General features: G+C 36.8%; 1 protein-coding gene across 1 annotated transcript in view; it reads right to left on the bottom strand.

The window, feature by feature from the left end:
• ATP2B2 (ATPase plasma membrane Ca2+ transporting 2) overlaps nucleotides 1–18,451 on the bottom strand; it is a 438,931-nt gene that overhangs the window by 126,274 nt on the left and 294,206 nt on the right. The window contains 3 exon segments of the mRNA XM_030569615.1: nucleotides 1,972–2,186; nucleotides 6,088–6,252; nucleotides 7,978–8,019. Of these exon segments, the coding sequence (XP_030425475.1) occupies nucleotides 1,972–2,186; nucleotides 6,088–6,252; nucleotides 7,978–8,019 (422 nt within the window).

Raw genomic sequence — 18,451 nt, 5'->3', positions numbered from 1 at the left:
TTATGATAGATTTTTAAAATCTCTCATCATAGTAACAATGCATAAAGTTAGATGCAACTATTAGAGTGTCGTCACGCTTGCTTACCACACGTCCCAGTGTAGAGAGCACTATCGTAGTCCCCCCCTTAAAATGCTTGCCCATTTTGCTTTTGATGACTAGATTTGCAGTGTAACCATTCTAAGGAATTACTTGAATACTAATATAACATTATTTAGTTTTACAAAACATTAGCTAAGATAACAGGCCATTTTCAAACAGCGATTGCTGTGAGAAATACTAAGTACTCATGTAATTTTATGTATCAGAGGGTAGCCGTGTTAGTCTGGATCTGTAAAAGCAGCAAAGAATCCTGTGGCACCTTATAGACTAACAGACGTTTTGGAGCATGAGCTTTCGTGGGTGAATACCCACTTCCTCAGATTACATGCATCTGAGGAAGTGGGTATTCACCCACGAAAGCTCATGCTCCAAAACGTCTGTTAGTCTATAAGGTGCCACAGGATTCTTTTATGTAATTTTATGTTTCTCCTAAACTTCTAGACAGATTTTTGTTTTCCTTCAGCCAAGCACCCTAATGGTAGAGATTTAAAAATTAGTAATTAACTGTTTAAAAATAAACTTCCTGCCAGATCAAAATTTGCAAATACAAAAGAGTGTAAATAGAAGCTAAATGACAACAGCAAGTGTCAGATGAACCCAAAGCTATCTACCTGTAAATCAATGAATATTGCTTTATTTTAAAGGTCAGCTGAACTGCAGCACTATGAAAATAATCTGTTTTGGTAAACTCTCTTTATTCAGCTGATTTAGACTCTTTTATAGTATTTCAAATCCCAGTATTATTAGATTTGTAAGGTAAAACTATATGCTCTTGCATCATAAAATGCAATATTATCACCAGGGCAATGAACTTTACAAAAATTTGCTACTGTGAGTATTCCAAACTATGGTTGTGATCTTTACCCTTGGGCCAGTCGGTCATACTCTTACTCAGAGTGGTCCCATAATCCAAAGTGAAGTCTCACTGAAATCAGTAAATCTATTCTTGGAGCAAGGTGTTCCCAAATGGAAACAATAGTGTATCACAATCTGGCCCTATGTCTGAGTATGTATTTATGCAACTGATTTAGAAGGTGATTGCAATGTTTAATGGTTAGTACACAGGGCTGTTTGGACACCTGGGTTCTATTTCCAACTTTGTTACTGCCTGCCTGTGTGGCTATGTGCAAATCACTTCATGTTCTCCGTGCCTCAGTTTCTCCCTGTGTAAAATGGAGATAACAGAATTGTCTACCTTTGTAAAGTGTTTTGAGATTCTCAGATGAAAGTTTTATAGAAACACAATGTGTTCTTAGTAGATTAGATTTCTAAAGTAATCTGAGAATATAGACTTTGGTAGGGGAATAATCTACAACTCCAAAAACCATAATCCCAGTTTTAATTCCCTTAAATTTCCTAATGGAATCATTTACATTAGCTATGGGCAACTACAACAGCACTTAATAAAACACACGCAAACACATGTGGAAACCTCATGTCTCAATGTAGAGAGTTTCTGAAGAAAAAAAATCCTTCCCAAAACCTATATTGATGCAGCAGGGAATAGGAAGATAAGCAGATATTATATACAAAAAGACTGTGCTTCTCCCATTAATACATTTTCACAGTGAATTTCTGAGATACTGTCTTCAATAAGTAAATGTCTTTAGTGTTTGTTTAGTATATTTTTCTGCAATGCACATTTACAGAAATGTCAATAAATTTATTTTATTGGAATTTTTTACTTTAAAGTACCTTCAATATGTTTAAAGCAGCTTTTATCAGAGTGTACATTTTGATTATACTGATGTGTGATTCAGCTTTCTACTGGCCACATAAAAATTAACAGCGAGTCAACTACCACACTAAAACATGCTGAGAGTTGGTCAAAAGAGCTCTTTTTTTCCACCACTGCTTAAAGCGCTGCTTACCTTAACAGAATAAGCCAGAGAAATAGTGACAGCAAGTGGAAGTCCTTCAGGAACAGCAACCACGAGCACAGTAACACCAATGATGAAGAACTTGACAAAATATTGAACATAAACAGGAGTGCACTCGGGCAACCACTGCTTCTTGTTGATAACAAAAGTGTCAACAGCGAAGTACAGTACCAAAATTATTACAGTAATGGCAGACATCACCAAACCTGAAAACACAAAAAGTCATTTTTAACTACAGCGAGAAATAGTAACAAATCAAAGCATTTGCAGTTTGAACCCCACACTTTTATCTAATGTGATTTGAACCTATGCTCTTAGACCATGGGGGGTGGGAGAATATTATCAACATTAAGTTATTGTGAACCATATAAATGTAAGATCAGGAGACTGTAGTCCACAGATTAAGTTTTAAAAGAAGCTTTGGGGTTATTTGTTTCATTCATCTGAACTGTATACTACTCCTGTGTGTTATCACATTTATTTTTAAACACCTCTAGCATCAGTGTCTTATTGATCACCCTTGGAAAACTGTACCATCTGCTTAATTTAATAAAAGACTTTCTGTTGTCTAAACTAAGTTTTCCTTTTTCAATTGCAGAACATTATCCTATCTAATACCACCCAAATCTATCCTGTTACAACAGAATTAACCTCCAGCTGTTCTGTGCAATTATCTCTCAGGTATTTATACACCACCTTCATATGCTTTTCTTTTTTTTTTTTTTTTTATAAAAGCACATCTTAATAGATCTTGGGGACAGGAACTGTTATTTTTATTTTTCTACAATTGTGTCAGAAATCAGTTGAAACAGTGGCTGGGCAAGATTGCAAAGGTAAAAGGGCATTTGGCGATAAGGACAAGTATTTACATAGTTTATAAAAAATAATAAAATAACCAGCAATGTTCTCAAAGTGTTCTTTTGTTCCCAAATATGATGCACAGCACTCTGCAGAAACATGTCATTTCATAAGCAGTAGGAAATCTTACCACCAAAAAGCTGCATTCACCCTATCATTCAGATTTATTGGTCATACATTAGTTACTATTTTAAATATGCAAGAACTAGGAAGCAGTCTGGTCATTTGGAATTGTTACAATACTCAAAAGGTAAATGTATTCACAGTTAGTTCATAATCTGTTACTGTTCTTAAACCAGGGCAACTATAATTGGTGCCATATGAACATGTTAACCTTAGATTTAGGAAGGATGGTAAATTGCATTTTTTGTTCACTAATCAGGACTACATGACATGCCAAAGAAACCAAGCAGCATACATTATTCTAACTTGTATCAGGTTGATGCGTTTAATAATATGCAAATATTTAATACTTCAGTTATTGTAATACGTCAATAAATTTTTCAATAACTTAAGAAACAGGTTTAAAATCAAATAAAATATTTTAAAGGAATAGAATATTCCTCTAACTAAGGCACAATACCAAGAATACTTTATGCTCCCTTCTTCTTGCCCCGGCACTGAAAAAAAGTGGGCCACGCCACAGACTTCTAGTCAGCAATTTTATTTGGAGCAAGTGCTTCTTATGTTTTTGAAAATTCAGATTCAGGCCCAGGATATCTGGCTACAGTTGTGATGAGAGAAACTTTTTTTTGTTTTTCATCCCTCCAATGGAGTGGGTGCAATTTCATCAATAGATCTCATTTCCATCAGTGGAAAGAGGCAACCGGAAAATGTTTCTATTTGAATTTTTATCGTGACATTTGGACCTCTTAACTGACACATATTAAGAATGCAGTGTAGCTATAGTCATGTCAGTCTGACGATATTACAGAGACAAAGTGGGTGAGGTAATATTTTTATTATTTATTTAATATTAATTTCATTTATTTAGAATTTATTTATTTATTTCTGTTGGTGACAAAGAGAAGCTTTCAAGTGACACAGAGCTCTTCTTCAGGTCTGGGAAAGGTACTCGGAGCATCATAGCTAATACAAGGTGGAACAGATTGCTTGGCATAAATAGTTAGCACATATTCTAAGAGACCATTCAGGGTAGAGTGGCCTGAAGAAGAACTCTATGGCTTGAAAGCTCAGACTGTTCTACACTACAGACCTATGTTGGCATTACTACGTCGCTCAAGGGTGTGAAAAATCCACACCCTGGAGCGATGTTGTAATACTGACACAACAGCCCACATAGACAGCTTCTCCCATTGACATGGCTACTGCCTTTCAGGGAGGCGGATTAACTACACCGATGGGAGGGCTCTCTCCTGTCAGGTTAGAGCATCTTCATTAAAGTGCTGCAGCTGTGCTGATGCAGCATTGTAAGTGTAGACTTGCTCCTTGTCTCTCTCACCAACAGAAGCTTGTCCAGTAAAAGATATTACCTCACTCACCTTGTTTTCCTATGTATGAAGAAAACCATTTGAGACAATTAATAGTTAATATTACTAATATTAATATTAGCCAGAAGGAATACTGTATCTGAGTTTTACTGTAAACCCAATAACCCTGTGCCTTCTAGAAAATCTTGTTCCTCAGCCTGTTTGCTTCCCTTTTGTTAGCTTGGTGAAGTGGTTGTTTTCCTTTATAACCACAACATTTATTTAAAAATGGGCCATATTTCCAAATGTACCATTACTATCATTTGAAATCTAAATGCCAAGACAGCCTCAATGATCCTCTGGAGTCTCTGTGTTTGAAAGATTTATTCAGCTATCGCCAAATAACTGCAGCCTTCAAAGTTCCATTGTAAAGCATTCCCAAATTTGAATCAGAGAATCTAAAGAGCATCTGCCTCCTATGTATAAGAAATCAAGTCAAAATTGCTCCTACTATGCAAAACTGACAAGAATGATACTCCTGATCATATGAGGGCAGGCTCAACCACTCTAGGAAATGAAATATGATGTGATTGAACTGCTTTATATCACATGACCTATTCCAATAAATCAGGGGGCTCCCATACTTGGTTCACAGCTTGTTTAGAGTAAGTCTTTGGCAGGCCATGAGATGCTTTGTTTACCTGAGCATCCGCAAGTACAGCCACTTGCAGCTCCCAGTGGCTGCGGTTCACCATTCCTGGCCAATGGGAGCTGCGGGAAGTGGCAACCGGCCTGCGCCACTTCCCATAGCTCCCATTGGCCAGGAATGCCTAACCGCAGCCACTGGGAGCTGCAAGCGGCCATACCTGAAGACACTCAGGTAAACAAAGCATCTCGTGGCCTGCCAGGGGCTTACCCTGAACAAGCCACAAACCAAGTTTGGGAACTACTGCAATAAATGAACCTTTACTAGAAATACACATCAGAGAGTAGCAATATAAAGTTTGACTATATCAAGATAGAGCAAGGAAGCTGGTGTAACACCGACAGACCCCGGTCGTTGGCAGGTGGGATAGAACCTGGGACCTCTGGAGCTTAGTACACGATCCTCTACTGGATGAGCTAAAAGGCTAAGGCTATTGAACAAACTCATTAATCTCTTTCTCTCCCTCTCTCTAAGTGGTCTCGGTGCCACAAGATGGGACAGAACAACACACTCAGAAGGTGTGGGCGTTACACTGGCATTTGTGGAAAAAAATTGAGTGAACCACTGATAGACCATCAAGTGCAGCTGAATCCCACAGTAAGGCTGTTTTAAGTACACTATCATCAGCAGATTTATTTTTCATCACACACACTTTTTTTTTGAAGGATGGAATAAAATGGTCAGATTTGGTAAAAAGCTACTGTGGGGGAATGGAGGAGAAGTGGGAAAAAAATTACAGCAGAATCAATGAGAGGGAGAAGAGGATCTGGTTCCAAGCCTGAGACGATATTATAGATTTGAATGCACATTCTCAGGAGTCCTGAGGGGGACAGGAATTAAATATCTTGTAATTACTGCACTTGGGAATACTGGCTAGGAGAAACTGCAGTTCACTTTGATTCAAATATTCACAAACCAAGTTGCTTAGAGCTTCTAGTTTCTCAGTTTCCAAAGCACAAAAATGATCTTTGGTGTACAATTCTAGAGTACTGTGATAATTACGTTCTTCATATTTTTAATAAAACTCTCTCTTTTCACAATAATTTGCTTTGAAATCCTATGATGTGATCCTCACCACAGCATGCTGTTATCTAGTTAGTTACCCATTCATACCTGCTTTGCCTATCTGGACGGCTAGTTTGGTCAGCTTTCCCTGGAGGACAGATTTCTCTTTCTTGTGCATGCTAGACTTCTTCTTTTCTTTTTCATCTCCCTCTCCTCCTTCTGCACTCTTCAGTGGCTGCATCTCCATGGCAGCAGCACCATCCTGCTGCTTGGCTAACAATGCAGAAGAAAACCATTACTCTAGAACTTTTACCCAACATAATTTCTACGCTTTTATTTAAAGAAAAAATCTCTTCAGTTGTTTATTCATACTAAATTCAACTTGTAACAGTCCCACATATGTACTGGTAGTAACATGGATTATTAATTATGAATATACGCTGTCCCCTGATCCTGCATCCGGATGTCCATAAGAGGCTTTGCTCATCTGCACAGAGGTCTGCTCATTTGCAAGATCAAGGTCTGAGACTATAAATTCTTTGGGACATATAACGTGACTTTATAGTGCCATGTACATTTATACCGTTCGATACCTTCTTACTATTAATAAATGTGTGTGTGCGCGAGCGCGACCTTTATAGACATGCCAGTTGTTTTACAAGTAAGAATATTACCTCAGAACTGCAATACTTTTTAGATAATCCCAGAGTCTGAAAACTTTCAACATCACCCTGCTGACTATGCCTTCTAGCATAATTAAAGAGTATCTGTGTAGTCATGCACCCTCAAAATCTTATGAATAAAATTTAAAGGAATAAAATCACTTCCTTCCTTCAGGAGAGATGGACTTCTATGGTACTGGGATTGGATAGGAAGTATAGAGAGTACTGCAGGGAGTAAAGAAACCTTACCTAATATCTAAGGCAACAATAGTGTGTAAGGCAAACCTGTCTTTTTTTTAAGGGCAACCATCTTCCTGAGTGTGGTCAGTGTGGTAGATAGAATAGATTTATGAAACGGAATGAAATGAGACAAGTCGTTCTGCTACGATTCACATACATCATCATTTGTATGAAACCATATTAATTTGACTAGGAGATTGAAAGGCTCTCCCTGGCTTTAAGTCATTATTCATGAACTGTCCTTCTATTTAGTAGTCATCTAGCATAACAGACTGAGTTAATCTCATTGGTTTCTATTCCATCTCATACTCTGCAGGAGTGTATTTAAATAATTATCAGAGAGAAAAAATACATCTTACAGTACTTATTTTGTTTATTTGGCAGGTTCTGAAGTAAACATAGTTAATGATCTCTTTGGTATAATGAAAAAGCAATTAAAACTTTTCCAAAGAGGAAGAAAATTATTTACATTAATTTCTTCCTAAGAATATACAGTATATTAGAAACAGCTAACACTCTAATTTTCTTATTATTTAACAATACCCATGTATTTCTGTTTTTATATTACGATCCAGATCAATTTGCATTAAGATTCACTTTTGCTATTGCTACGTGTAGTGTTATTTACCTTCTCCCTGAAAAGAAAAATATGTTTATACAATGTCATTAGCTAGACAAAGCAGATAAGACTTAAGTAAAAATAGGATTTAGAAATTCATTAGCAAAAAATAGTATGTCTGGTTTTGTAACTTGGGCAATAAAAAAAAAGGAATTCAGAACAAGCTTTGTAACACACACATCTTATATATAAATGGTGTATTTGAAACACCAATTTTGTTAATCTGTTTAAATTCTGATACATGAAATGTCTATAAACTACAATTTATTTTTTCTTGTATTTTCAGTATTTCCCTGATCTAGGTTCACAAAGTGTCTACTATTCATTTCCCCTCACACATTTTGCCATCCCCTTGTATGTTCAAAAAAAATAAATTATTTCCCCCATATATCCTCAAATTATTTTATTTGCCAAACGGAATCTAACTACATGCTAACCATAACAATACACAACCTGCTTAGTATGAAAGAAGATTACCTTTATTCTGGCTGTTCTCCATATTCCCATCCTGCATTTTGCCTATATGATGAAGAATTGTAACAGACAACAAAGAACAGACAATAAACAGTCATCACACTGACAGAACACCACAATGGAATTTAAATAAAACGGGCAGATGAAAATAATGAATGTGTTTCATATACACGTTTATGATCAACAGGTATTATCATCATGTTTTTATTTAGATGCATGAAAAAACTTAGTTGGACAAACTCAAAGAACTGCAGCCAAGTCCAATGTTCTAACAGCTAAAATAATGCCAGTCTTGCTTCCTTATTGAAGTGAAAACAGTGGTGCATATATTTTGAAAAAATGTACTAACTTGGGAAAAAATATAATAAAACATTCAGTATAAGCTGAAACTCAAGTAGTATTCTCAAACTACAGTTTCATCCAGATATGATTTAGTATATGGTTTTACAAATGAATGCTAACATTAATTCTATGATTTAATTTTGATAGAAGCAAATTATATTAATATTTGTAACACCAGCCTTGATCTTAAAATTGACATATTGGAATTACATATCCTGGAAAGGTGATATTACTCAGATAGGAAATGTTTTACCCTCTGTAACTGTAAATGCAAACTGACTAAATCATAACTGGCCAGTTTCAAGTTGCATACAAGTCTTGGAAATGGGAGGCTGTGTGCATCTTCTACAATGATACAACCATTTCTCATATGGAAAAGATTAACATTTGGGTCTATAAATGTTATACCCACATAATGAAATACATTCTCTCATCTTTTGTTAGCTGCTGGGTGTTCACAATGCTTAATATAAAAATTCCACTAAGGAAGCGGAGTAGTTGATACATTTTCATGGCACTTTTGGCCCATTCTTCATATTAACTGGACAGTGAGTTTGGAAAAAAAAATAGCAATTCATTCTTGCTCCTTAGATGTTATATTACAGCTGAAGTCAACACATGGGTGGACATCAAAGAAGCAGAAATTACGCTTCAACTAGTTTAACAACTAACTCTAGGTACTACTGGAACACATGCTTATTATAGTAACATAATTGGATGGCTAAGAAATAGACTGTAGAGGATTACTATTTTAATCCGTCTATTCCTATCTTGTTGGTATTTTCAGTGATTTAGAGGTCAATAAATACTGGCTTCTGTTTAAATAAACCTCAAAGAACAGAAAAGTCAACACAGCTCCTGCATCAGAACTCTGCACTAACCAACTATGTTTTCTGAGAAATATAGAGAGAGATTAAAATACAGAATTATTGAAAGAGAAAGAACACTGCTATGCTTTGATGTTCTTAGGACTCAGAAGGCCCACTGAAGCATAGCCGAGTACACCTACATTTTGGATTTACAACGTAACCACTCTCTCTCAGGTCAGCAATCCTTGCATCAATATTGTGTCTATATTTATGTTAAAACAAAGCAACTATTCCAAATCATAGACTATTCACATTAGTAAACATCAATATTTTGCAAGAGATCATTCAAGTCTATGTTACCAGTTCTATACCACAAACAGCTTTTTCTTTTTGCCAGTAGCAAGAAATGTTTTTAAAATTCAGTAATTATTATTAATTTTGAAAACACAATTTATAAGATCATCGAAATGGACATATGTTGTTCTATTTAATTTAGCAATTTTTTTAAAGATACAACAATCTTTATTCCCACAATCAAAATGATGTGAATTGAATATATTTAAAAGGAATATTTATGTTCAAAAGACCAATGCTTTTGATTAGACATGCTTCAATTGACTTTGAAAATTTTCAAAAAGTCAATTTATTTTTATCTGTACAAAGCTGCTCAAACATTTTAGTATAATGTAAAAATTACAGTAGTGCATTCTTGAATGTAGCATCTGGCTGTTTAAGAAAAGTTTACTACTAGACTGGCTTTTAATATGCATGGCAAAAGACACCAAATATCCCTGGAGATACTGATTTCTGACCTGAGGAAAAGCCTTCTTTGGAGTCAAAGTCTTAATTTATGGCACATACAGTCTATTTCTTTTTGAAAGGTAAAACATTATTGAAAGCCTTCTAAGAGCATAGTTAACATTTCCTCATGCCAAAAGAGCATTAAGGCTTCCAAAAGCAGTAAAAGTGACTAGCACCAAAATACGTTGCTTTTCTGGGTACATCAAAGAACTTAATTCAGCTATATATAGACTATTGTTCTATGCCATGTTGATGTAGCTGTGCTGGTCCCAGGACAATAGAGAGGATAGAAGAAGTCTGCGTAAGCTCAAAAGCTTGTGTCTCTCTCACCAACAGAAGTTGGTCCAATAAAAGATGTTACCTCACCCACCTTGTTTCTCTATTACACACCATACCTATTGCATAGGTAGGAATATAGGAATTGCCACACTGGATCAAACTCACAGTTCATCTAATCTGACACCCTGTTTACAAAAGTGGCCTGTATAAGATGCTTACTATTTATGTAGAATAAATGACTATAATCTTTTTTTGAATTACATTAAGTTCTTTGACTCTAAATTATCATGTGGCAGTGAGTTCCAGAGCTTGAATATGCATTGTATTTAAAAGTTGCTTTTTATCTCTGACATGTGTTGCCTGTGAATTACACTGTTTGACTTTTGCACTCTTGGCATTACAAAAGAGCAAATCAACGTATCTGATTGTCCTTCTCTTTAACATTGATTATTTCATATAATATTTTATATTTATTCATTTATCTTCTATTCACACTCTAAATTAATCCTCTTCAAGTCTCCTCACATGAAAGTTTTTAATGCCACTCAATTTTCATTGCCTCTCTCTATACTCCTCCTACTTCTATTAACCCTTTTTAAGATGAGATGAATAGAGCTGATCACCATATTCTAGGTTAGTTCATTGATTCACATTATGGCTTTTCCAGTATTATTCTCTATCACTTTCTTAATACAACCTAACATACTGTTGGATTTTTTGAACATTATTTAACACCAAGTTGATGTTTTCACTGAGATGGTCAATTATTGCATATGAGTCTTTTTCTTGATTAACTACAGTTAATTTAGGACATACCAATGTGTGAGAGAAGGGAGTGTATCAAATGCCAAAATCAATTGATTAATAATGCCAGTATTTCTTGAATAGTGTATTTGATGAATACATTCAATTGGGCTCCAATTTTTCATTCCCTTGTGCATTAGTCTGCATGCATCAATACTGGATTTAATCTGTCATGTTGCCCATTCACCTAGTTTTACTAGGCTCTTTTGAAGTACTGACCAAGCCTTACTCCTGACTAACTAGACATGTTGTTTCATATACAAGTTTACCCTCTTTTCAAGATTGCTAGCATATCAACCAAAATATGTCCTAAGAACAGATTCATGGAGTGTCCACTACCAATTTTCCATTTTGAAAACTGCTACTTTCACGAGAAAACTTTGCTTTTCTTCCTTGCTCTGACTGCTTAGTTCCCTTAACTCCTTCTTGTGAGGAATTTTATCAAAAGATAAATTATGCCTACTAGTTCTTCCCTTTCCACTATTCTGTTGACTCCTTCAGAATTCTAATAGACTGGAGAGGCACAGTTAGTTATGTTGGGCTTGCCTCTAACCACATCATAATAATCTAGGTATTTAATAACTATCTTCAGTTACTATTTCAACTAATTAAGGTACTCAAGGCTCATTTAACTAACTGATCTAATGAAAAGAGAACTCTGCAGGGGATAATAATATATGAACCAATCTATTACAAATACAATAAAAAAGTCTGATCATGCCTCAAGGTGTAGCTACGTCATTTCCCAGGGTATTAGAATTCATGACTAGATCCCTTGCTGTCCACTACCAGAAGCATCATTGCTCAGTTTTTCAAAGAGAGCACATTCCTTGGCTCTTAGTAACACTGCTAACACTCAAAGGTTCCCAATGAGGCACAACCAGTCTTCCTGGGTCAGAAACAGTGTCAGAAATATTACTGTGAGTAAGAGAGAAATTTGAAGACTGCCGCATAAAATATATATCTCTGCAAAACAATGGCTGATACATACACGTAGCAAGAAAGACTGTCAAGGATATCCTATCACTACAATTTTATCTAGTAACATACACACAAACTCAATGGTTAAATGGTAAATCGATACCAAAAGGCGCCCTAAGGCTCTGAATCTCCAAATGTATTCATATTGCAAATCACTTCTGAAGACTCAGGTAGATAATGTTCCCTTCCAACATGTGCTGATTCTAACCCTTCCCTTCACACGATAGTTCATGTAACCAGCACAAGCAAGAAGAAAGAATTAAAATAAAGTTACTTTACTGTAATTGTTGAGATTGTTTGCAATATGATTCTGTGCTGTTTGTTTCCTGTTCTTTGTGATGGTGATCGGTACCAAATTTCTCCTCCTTGTGTGCATCACTCACTGCCCTAACCTCTCCAGTATCTTCACACTTCGGTTCTGGCTTTCTGTGTGTTTCCCCACATATCAATAAGTTAGATCACAACTGAATTTACACCAAAGAAACATATGAAAGATTAATATAAAGAGTGCACAATAGGAGAATTGTGAGGGTAAAGGCTTTTGGGTTTTTGCTGTTCCAAAAAGCCTCTGGAATCCAGAGGTGAGCCCTGCACTGTACTACAAATTAGCAGGATGCAAGGATTTGGGATATATAGGCCTGGAAATTGAGAGGGACATCCTCTTTCATTTTGTGCTAGGATCAGAAGGACAGGCCCATCTATGTTAATTCTTTAGAACTGTACGGGGGATAAGGAATGGAGTACTGAAAAAATGGTCATGACTTTTTTTATTGGGTCTATTTTTGCTCAAATATCTTCCTGGAAACAAGGTGGAATGGAACAGTGTAGGGGCTCTGAGGGCAGTGGAAGTCAGTTAATTACAATTCCTGTCCCTTTTCCAATCTGGTTGAAAAGTTTAGAGAGAAGCATCATTGCCCACATGACGTGTTGTGCACATTAGAGGCTTGTGACAGCCCCATTAATTGCTTGCTTTGTGAACATGTGGGTGGGCTGCAGGGGTCAGTACCTCTGGCTTTCTGTGTTTTGTTGTATGATTTTTGATGTCTGTTATATTGTGTTGCCTTCACCTTTATTAAGAGTTTTGTCCTTTGCAACAGAATCAGGGCACGGTCACAGTCAAGTTTCTTGTTTCCTTAAAAAATGGTTACTTCATTCAAATCTAATTTAGGACAGTGCTGCAAGATAACTTAATAGTATTGCTGGCATTAGGGTACATAAATCATCACAAGTAATTACAGGAATCCATAAGAATGACCTGGAAACTCAATACTAGGTGGCAATTGCTGTTTTAAAACTTTTTAGCAGAATCTGTTCTAATTACATTCTCCTCTGTTGGAATAGTCCCAGGAAATGTATGGTACAGCATAATGATTTTTCAAACTATCATTTTGCACTGGAAATGAATTATTTCCTCATCCCCAAGCCAATCTAATGCTACAGGTAAACAAGATCAGAGACGTACAGCAAGTCAATATGTAGTCAAAATTATCATGAGAAAAGTGCTTAAACAGAATTACTAGTAGCTCTTTCCTGTCACGTAGTCTCCGATGCAGTCCGTTAGCAAAATTGAGACGAATAGCAATAGAGTATCTCCAGCATCGCTATAATGAGCAGCAACCTTTTCAGAATTATTTTCTGCCACCACTGTCTAATTCAACTTCCCTGCAACTCTGTAAATCCAATATATTAAGGAATTACAACATATTTAATAGGAATCCCAGTGGTAAACACATACAAATGTCTTGGGATTGTCATAGTTAACAGTAGGTTAAACAATGTTTTACCTGATGACATGCCTCTTTCAAACAACTGTGATATTTAAGTATGAAAATATAAGATGAAAATAACATTAAGTCTCTGATCTGAGCCTGTCAAAAGCAAGGACATCCTGAATTAAGAATAAGATAACCTTATGTTAGGCAACCAGAATACTGTGACTTCCAAATTCCAAAAAGCCTACCAGTCATTCCTAACTGCATTTTCTACAAATCGTTCCAAGTAACTGTCCAAGTACAAAACTCATTGTGTTATGTTGGAAAATGACACATAGCTGTGTTTACTCCTTCTGCTGGCCACGTGTAATTCTGATCAATGCTAAAGAAAACTGCATGTTCATCAAGGGAAAATGCATCCCACAGTTTCAACGTAAGAAATGCAGTAACAACCCTGTATTGTCATAGAAGTGCGAGATTGATTCTAGCAACTGAATTTTAATAGATGTTAGAAAGAATGGACAAGTTAACTGCAATTGGGAAAACTGGAACCGTGTTCACTTATTCTGGGTGCTGCAGCTGGCTTACTATATTCTAACCTTTATTCTGAGTACTGAGCTGTCGAGTAACTCTCTTTTACAGTCATATACTTCCCAATAGGATAATATACTTCTAAAGATAATTGGGGTTGAGCAATTTAGCTTCAACTACACAAGACAACGGCATATCTGTAAATGCTATGCAGCTGAACACACAGATACTCAGTGCATAACTGTATTCTGGCTGGGAGCATACAGACAGTGAGCTAGAGCAGCAGACCATTCCAAGGAACACAGGGTTACAGGACAATCAGTGACCCCACCTCTCACTGGTCTGAATTACACCCCAAATTGTTGCACTGGTTTCCTGACAGCTTGCCAGTCCAGCTTCATCACAGCCTGCCTGAATCCTAGCTTTCAAGCTTGAAGGTCCCCTGCAGCCTAGGTTCCACAACTTCCAGGATATCCAGCTCTGGGGCAGCCCACTGGGCTGACTGCCCCAGAGCTGGAGTTTCATTCCCTTTCATGGAGAATTTCAAAACATGTGGTTTTCATTCCAAATCAGAATGAACGCAAATTTCAAAATATCAAAATCCCCTGCAAAATGGAATTACTTTTCTCTATCCAGCTCTACTGTCAACTAACAGCTGGAGATGTAAACATTAAGTGGATCCCTCAGTTAGAAAATGCTTTTAACATGCATTTGCCAGATCACGACTTGAGAACAGAGAGTGGGAGAGCAATAAAAATTAAGTTAATTGGGTTCATTTATTTGAATGAGAAGGAAGAAAAGATTCCTCCTTGCTTTGCTTTCTCCGGTCCTCCTTCCTCTGGACTTCCAGAGATTCCCGTGGCTCTTAGGAGATCTGCAAGAGGTCTGTAGTATGTTTAGGGATGAGAAGGAGAGCATGTGTGGAGAAGTCATGGATCAACATTTAGCTGGCACGGGCAATGGGGAGGGCACGGAGAGTGGGAGACAAGAGGATGAAGGAAGAAGGCAAGCCGTGTGAGGTAAAGTTAGGAGGGTCAACAGGAGAAAGGAGAATTAGATTAGTGGAAAATGGAAACACAGAAACAGCAGAATCAAGGTCATTTCTCTCCTCCTGCAGACCTTAAGAGCTATTGTTGCCCAGCAGCCCCGCCACTTCTGAGCCTTAGAAAACCAATTGCATCTCCTCCTTCCCACAGACCTTTAGTGGGCACTTCTGCTCCACAGCTAGGAGGCTTGACAAAGTCCCATCAGTAGCTCCCCCACTTTCCCCATCAACCCACTGGTCTGAAGCAAGATCCCAGGTAGGATCACTGGGAAGCTAGTAGTCTTATTTAGTTCTGTTGGTGACTGATGATCTAATTTTAATTATCTGGGACAAACAAGTTTCCTAAGGTTTGCAGTCATTGTTGCTCCTCAAGACTTCATAACAAATACTTTGACATTTCAGAATGCTTTCAAAAATATATAATGAAAACTGTTCTCATGAATTACTTTCTGCACAACTTTCATGTTAAGGGTTTTTTGCTTGTTTGTTTCCCCCTCTTTTAATATAGATTGGCAAAAACAAGATACTAAAATGTCATATTTAAAACCTTTTAATAAAAAGTCCATCTGTCTATCTACACTGTTCTGTACTAAAAAAAATAAATGCATGATCCATAAAAACAAATAGCAAGCAATTATCCAGGTTCAGATGCTAACTACTGAAAAGTAGAAAAATGGTTGGAATTTATAGACATAGTTTCTTAACATGCTATACAATTAGAAAAAGCATGCTATGGCAACCATTATTCAAGTATGTCACTACAAATCCAACCAACGAAAAAACATATTTTTGTTTTGAATTTACATTGACAACTGAATAATTATTGGTGTGCCACAGTCTGCTTTTTGTAATTTGTTGATTTACAGTTACTGTGCAAGAGCACTTCCTGTAAGAGCGTTCCACTATATTTGTTAAACAATCAAATATTCACTACTGAGAGTACATTAGATATATATTCATGTCTCTTGAAACTGCTCTTATATACATATGCTGATTATCAAGTCCTAACTAAGGTCTTGTAGTGTTGAACTTTCTTGCTTTAAAACTTCATTTTCTCTTAATTTTCCCCAAAAAAAGGGGTCCATGGTAACTACTCTTGAAAAATGAATCACCATCACTGCTGTCTTGAAAAAGGCATAGTCATAGTGCAGACAGGAGCCAAAACCTTGGAAATTACCCCAGCCAGCCTTACCCAAAACACCCTAGTCCTAACCCGGGGCACACAGCACTACTTCTGCAGTCTTCCTTCTCTTCAGACCACATGCTGCCAGGCATGCTGAATTGTGGGTGGAGGGTTCTCATCCATATGGATCAAAGTTCATGAGAAATTAAGCTGAGAGTATCACAAAAGAAGATGGGAAAACAATTCACAGAATACTATCAAGTGCATGGAATCTGACTTTTTACCTTGAGCATCATACAGAATTGGATTTACAGGTGTGAGAGATTCTGGGAACCAAAATTCTGATGAGCATGGACAGTGACTACCATTTCCGGGAAAAATAATTTAGTATACGCTCCTGATTTGAAATATTGACTTAATATTACTGTAAACTCCATCACATTACCAAGATGAAATGAATAAGGCCAAACACAGCAGTCCTTTATCGGCTGAATGAAAATGACTAGGGTTCAGTCAGGGCCAGCTCCAGCTTTTTTTCCGCCCCAAGCAGCAAAGAAAAAAGAAAAAAATATAAAAGAAAAAGATAAAGCCATGATTGGCGGCACTTCAGTGGCAGCTCTACTGCACCACTTCATGCTTCGGTGGCAATTCGACGGCGGTCCTTTCCTCCGAGAGGGACTGAGGGACCCGCTGCCGAATTGCCATCAAACACCCGGATGTGCCACCCCTTTCTGTTGGCTGCCTCAAGCAACTGCTTCCTGTGCTGGTGCCTGAAGCCAGGCCTGGGTTCAATACAGAGAAACTAAGCTGGAATCACATAGTGCTCAATCGCGCATCATGTTGTACAAGTCTGGCTCTGATCCAGCAAAGCACTTAAGCAGCTGCTTAACTTTATCAGGGCCAGAGTGCTCAGCATCTTGAAGAACTGAGTCCTTAATGTAGTATTGGTCCCTCAGAGTACTGAAGGAGAACATCTATCAAGGCTTTATTGTATACATATGTTTGCCTTATATGAAATGTACAGCAAGTACATTTATTATAGCAATAAAACACATTGGAGTGGGGAGAATGAAATGGTCATTAACTTAATGGTTCTCTGTCTCTAAGGTATTTGTCAACCAATGGAAAAACATGGCTTGGGGGTTCCACTTTTCCAGCAGGAGTGTGTGTGCATATATATATGTATGTGCATGTGTGTGTATATACATACACACACACAAAATGGAAATGATCTTAAGGGTCTGAAGATTGCTACATTTTTATTAATTTTAATACAACTATTTAAAAAATGTGCAGAGGATTTCCCATGCCATTGCTTTGCAGAAAATACCATCCTGTTGGAACAGTAGTGTTTATTGTTATGTCAGATCTCCAGCTTACCTTAATATGCACATTACAATGACTTCTGCAAGGTACAGAATCTACTTACATTACAAATATGATGAATAATTATGAGAAATAATATTGACATTCCACCATGTTATTGGTGTTATAAAGTAGTGCAAAGTGATTAAGATTGAACAATGTAAATGATAATCAAAAATAAAAGCTATTCCAAAAGCCTAAACTAGTATCTATCCAATCAATTTAATACTGTAATTAGACTACCAGAACAGGTATTACTAAAGTATTAGCATGCTAAGAAATGGGGTCAAGAAGCTGTACTAGGTTAAAGTAAAAACTGATGTAATAGTATTTTATAGTACACAAATGCCGCCCTTTAAACAATTTATGCTAATAGGCACAAACTGGTATAAGAGTGTTCCTCTTTTCAATCATAACCTCTATCAAAAGGATGCTATGAATAGTGCTTAGTTAAAAGACGCCACCAAAGTGCTACATGTTGCATTTGAGTCAGATTCCTGACCCCAGTATTATTTCTAAAAGCTACATTGAGACTATGAATGCTTATGAGAGTGCCACTTGGAACAGTAGAATGTAAAATAAATTTATAATAGTGCTCAGTTTCAAATCTGTGTTAAAAAGCATATAAAGAGGAGTTTGACATTGAAAATTTTAAGAAAAGGCAATTTCTTATAAAAGCTTTGGA

This window comes from Gopherus evgoodei, chromosome 7 (assembly GCF_007399415.2).
Source record: "Gopherus evgoodei ecotype Sinaloan lineage chromosome 7, rGopEvg1_v1.p, whole genome shotgun sequence".
NCBI classification, from domain to species: Eukaryota; Metazoa; Chordata; order Testudines; family Testudinidae; genus Gopherus; species Gopherus evgoodei.
Note: the sequence above shows the minus strand (reverse complement) of the source record. Positions and strands in the feature narration are given on the sequence as shown.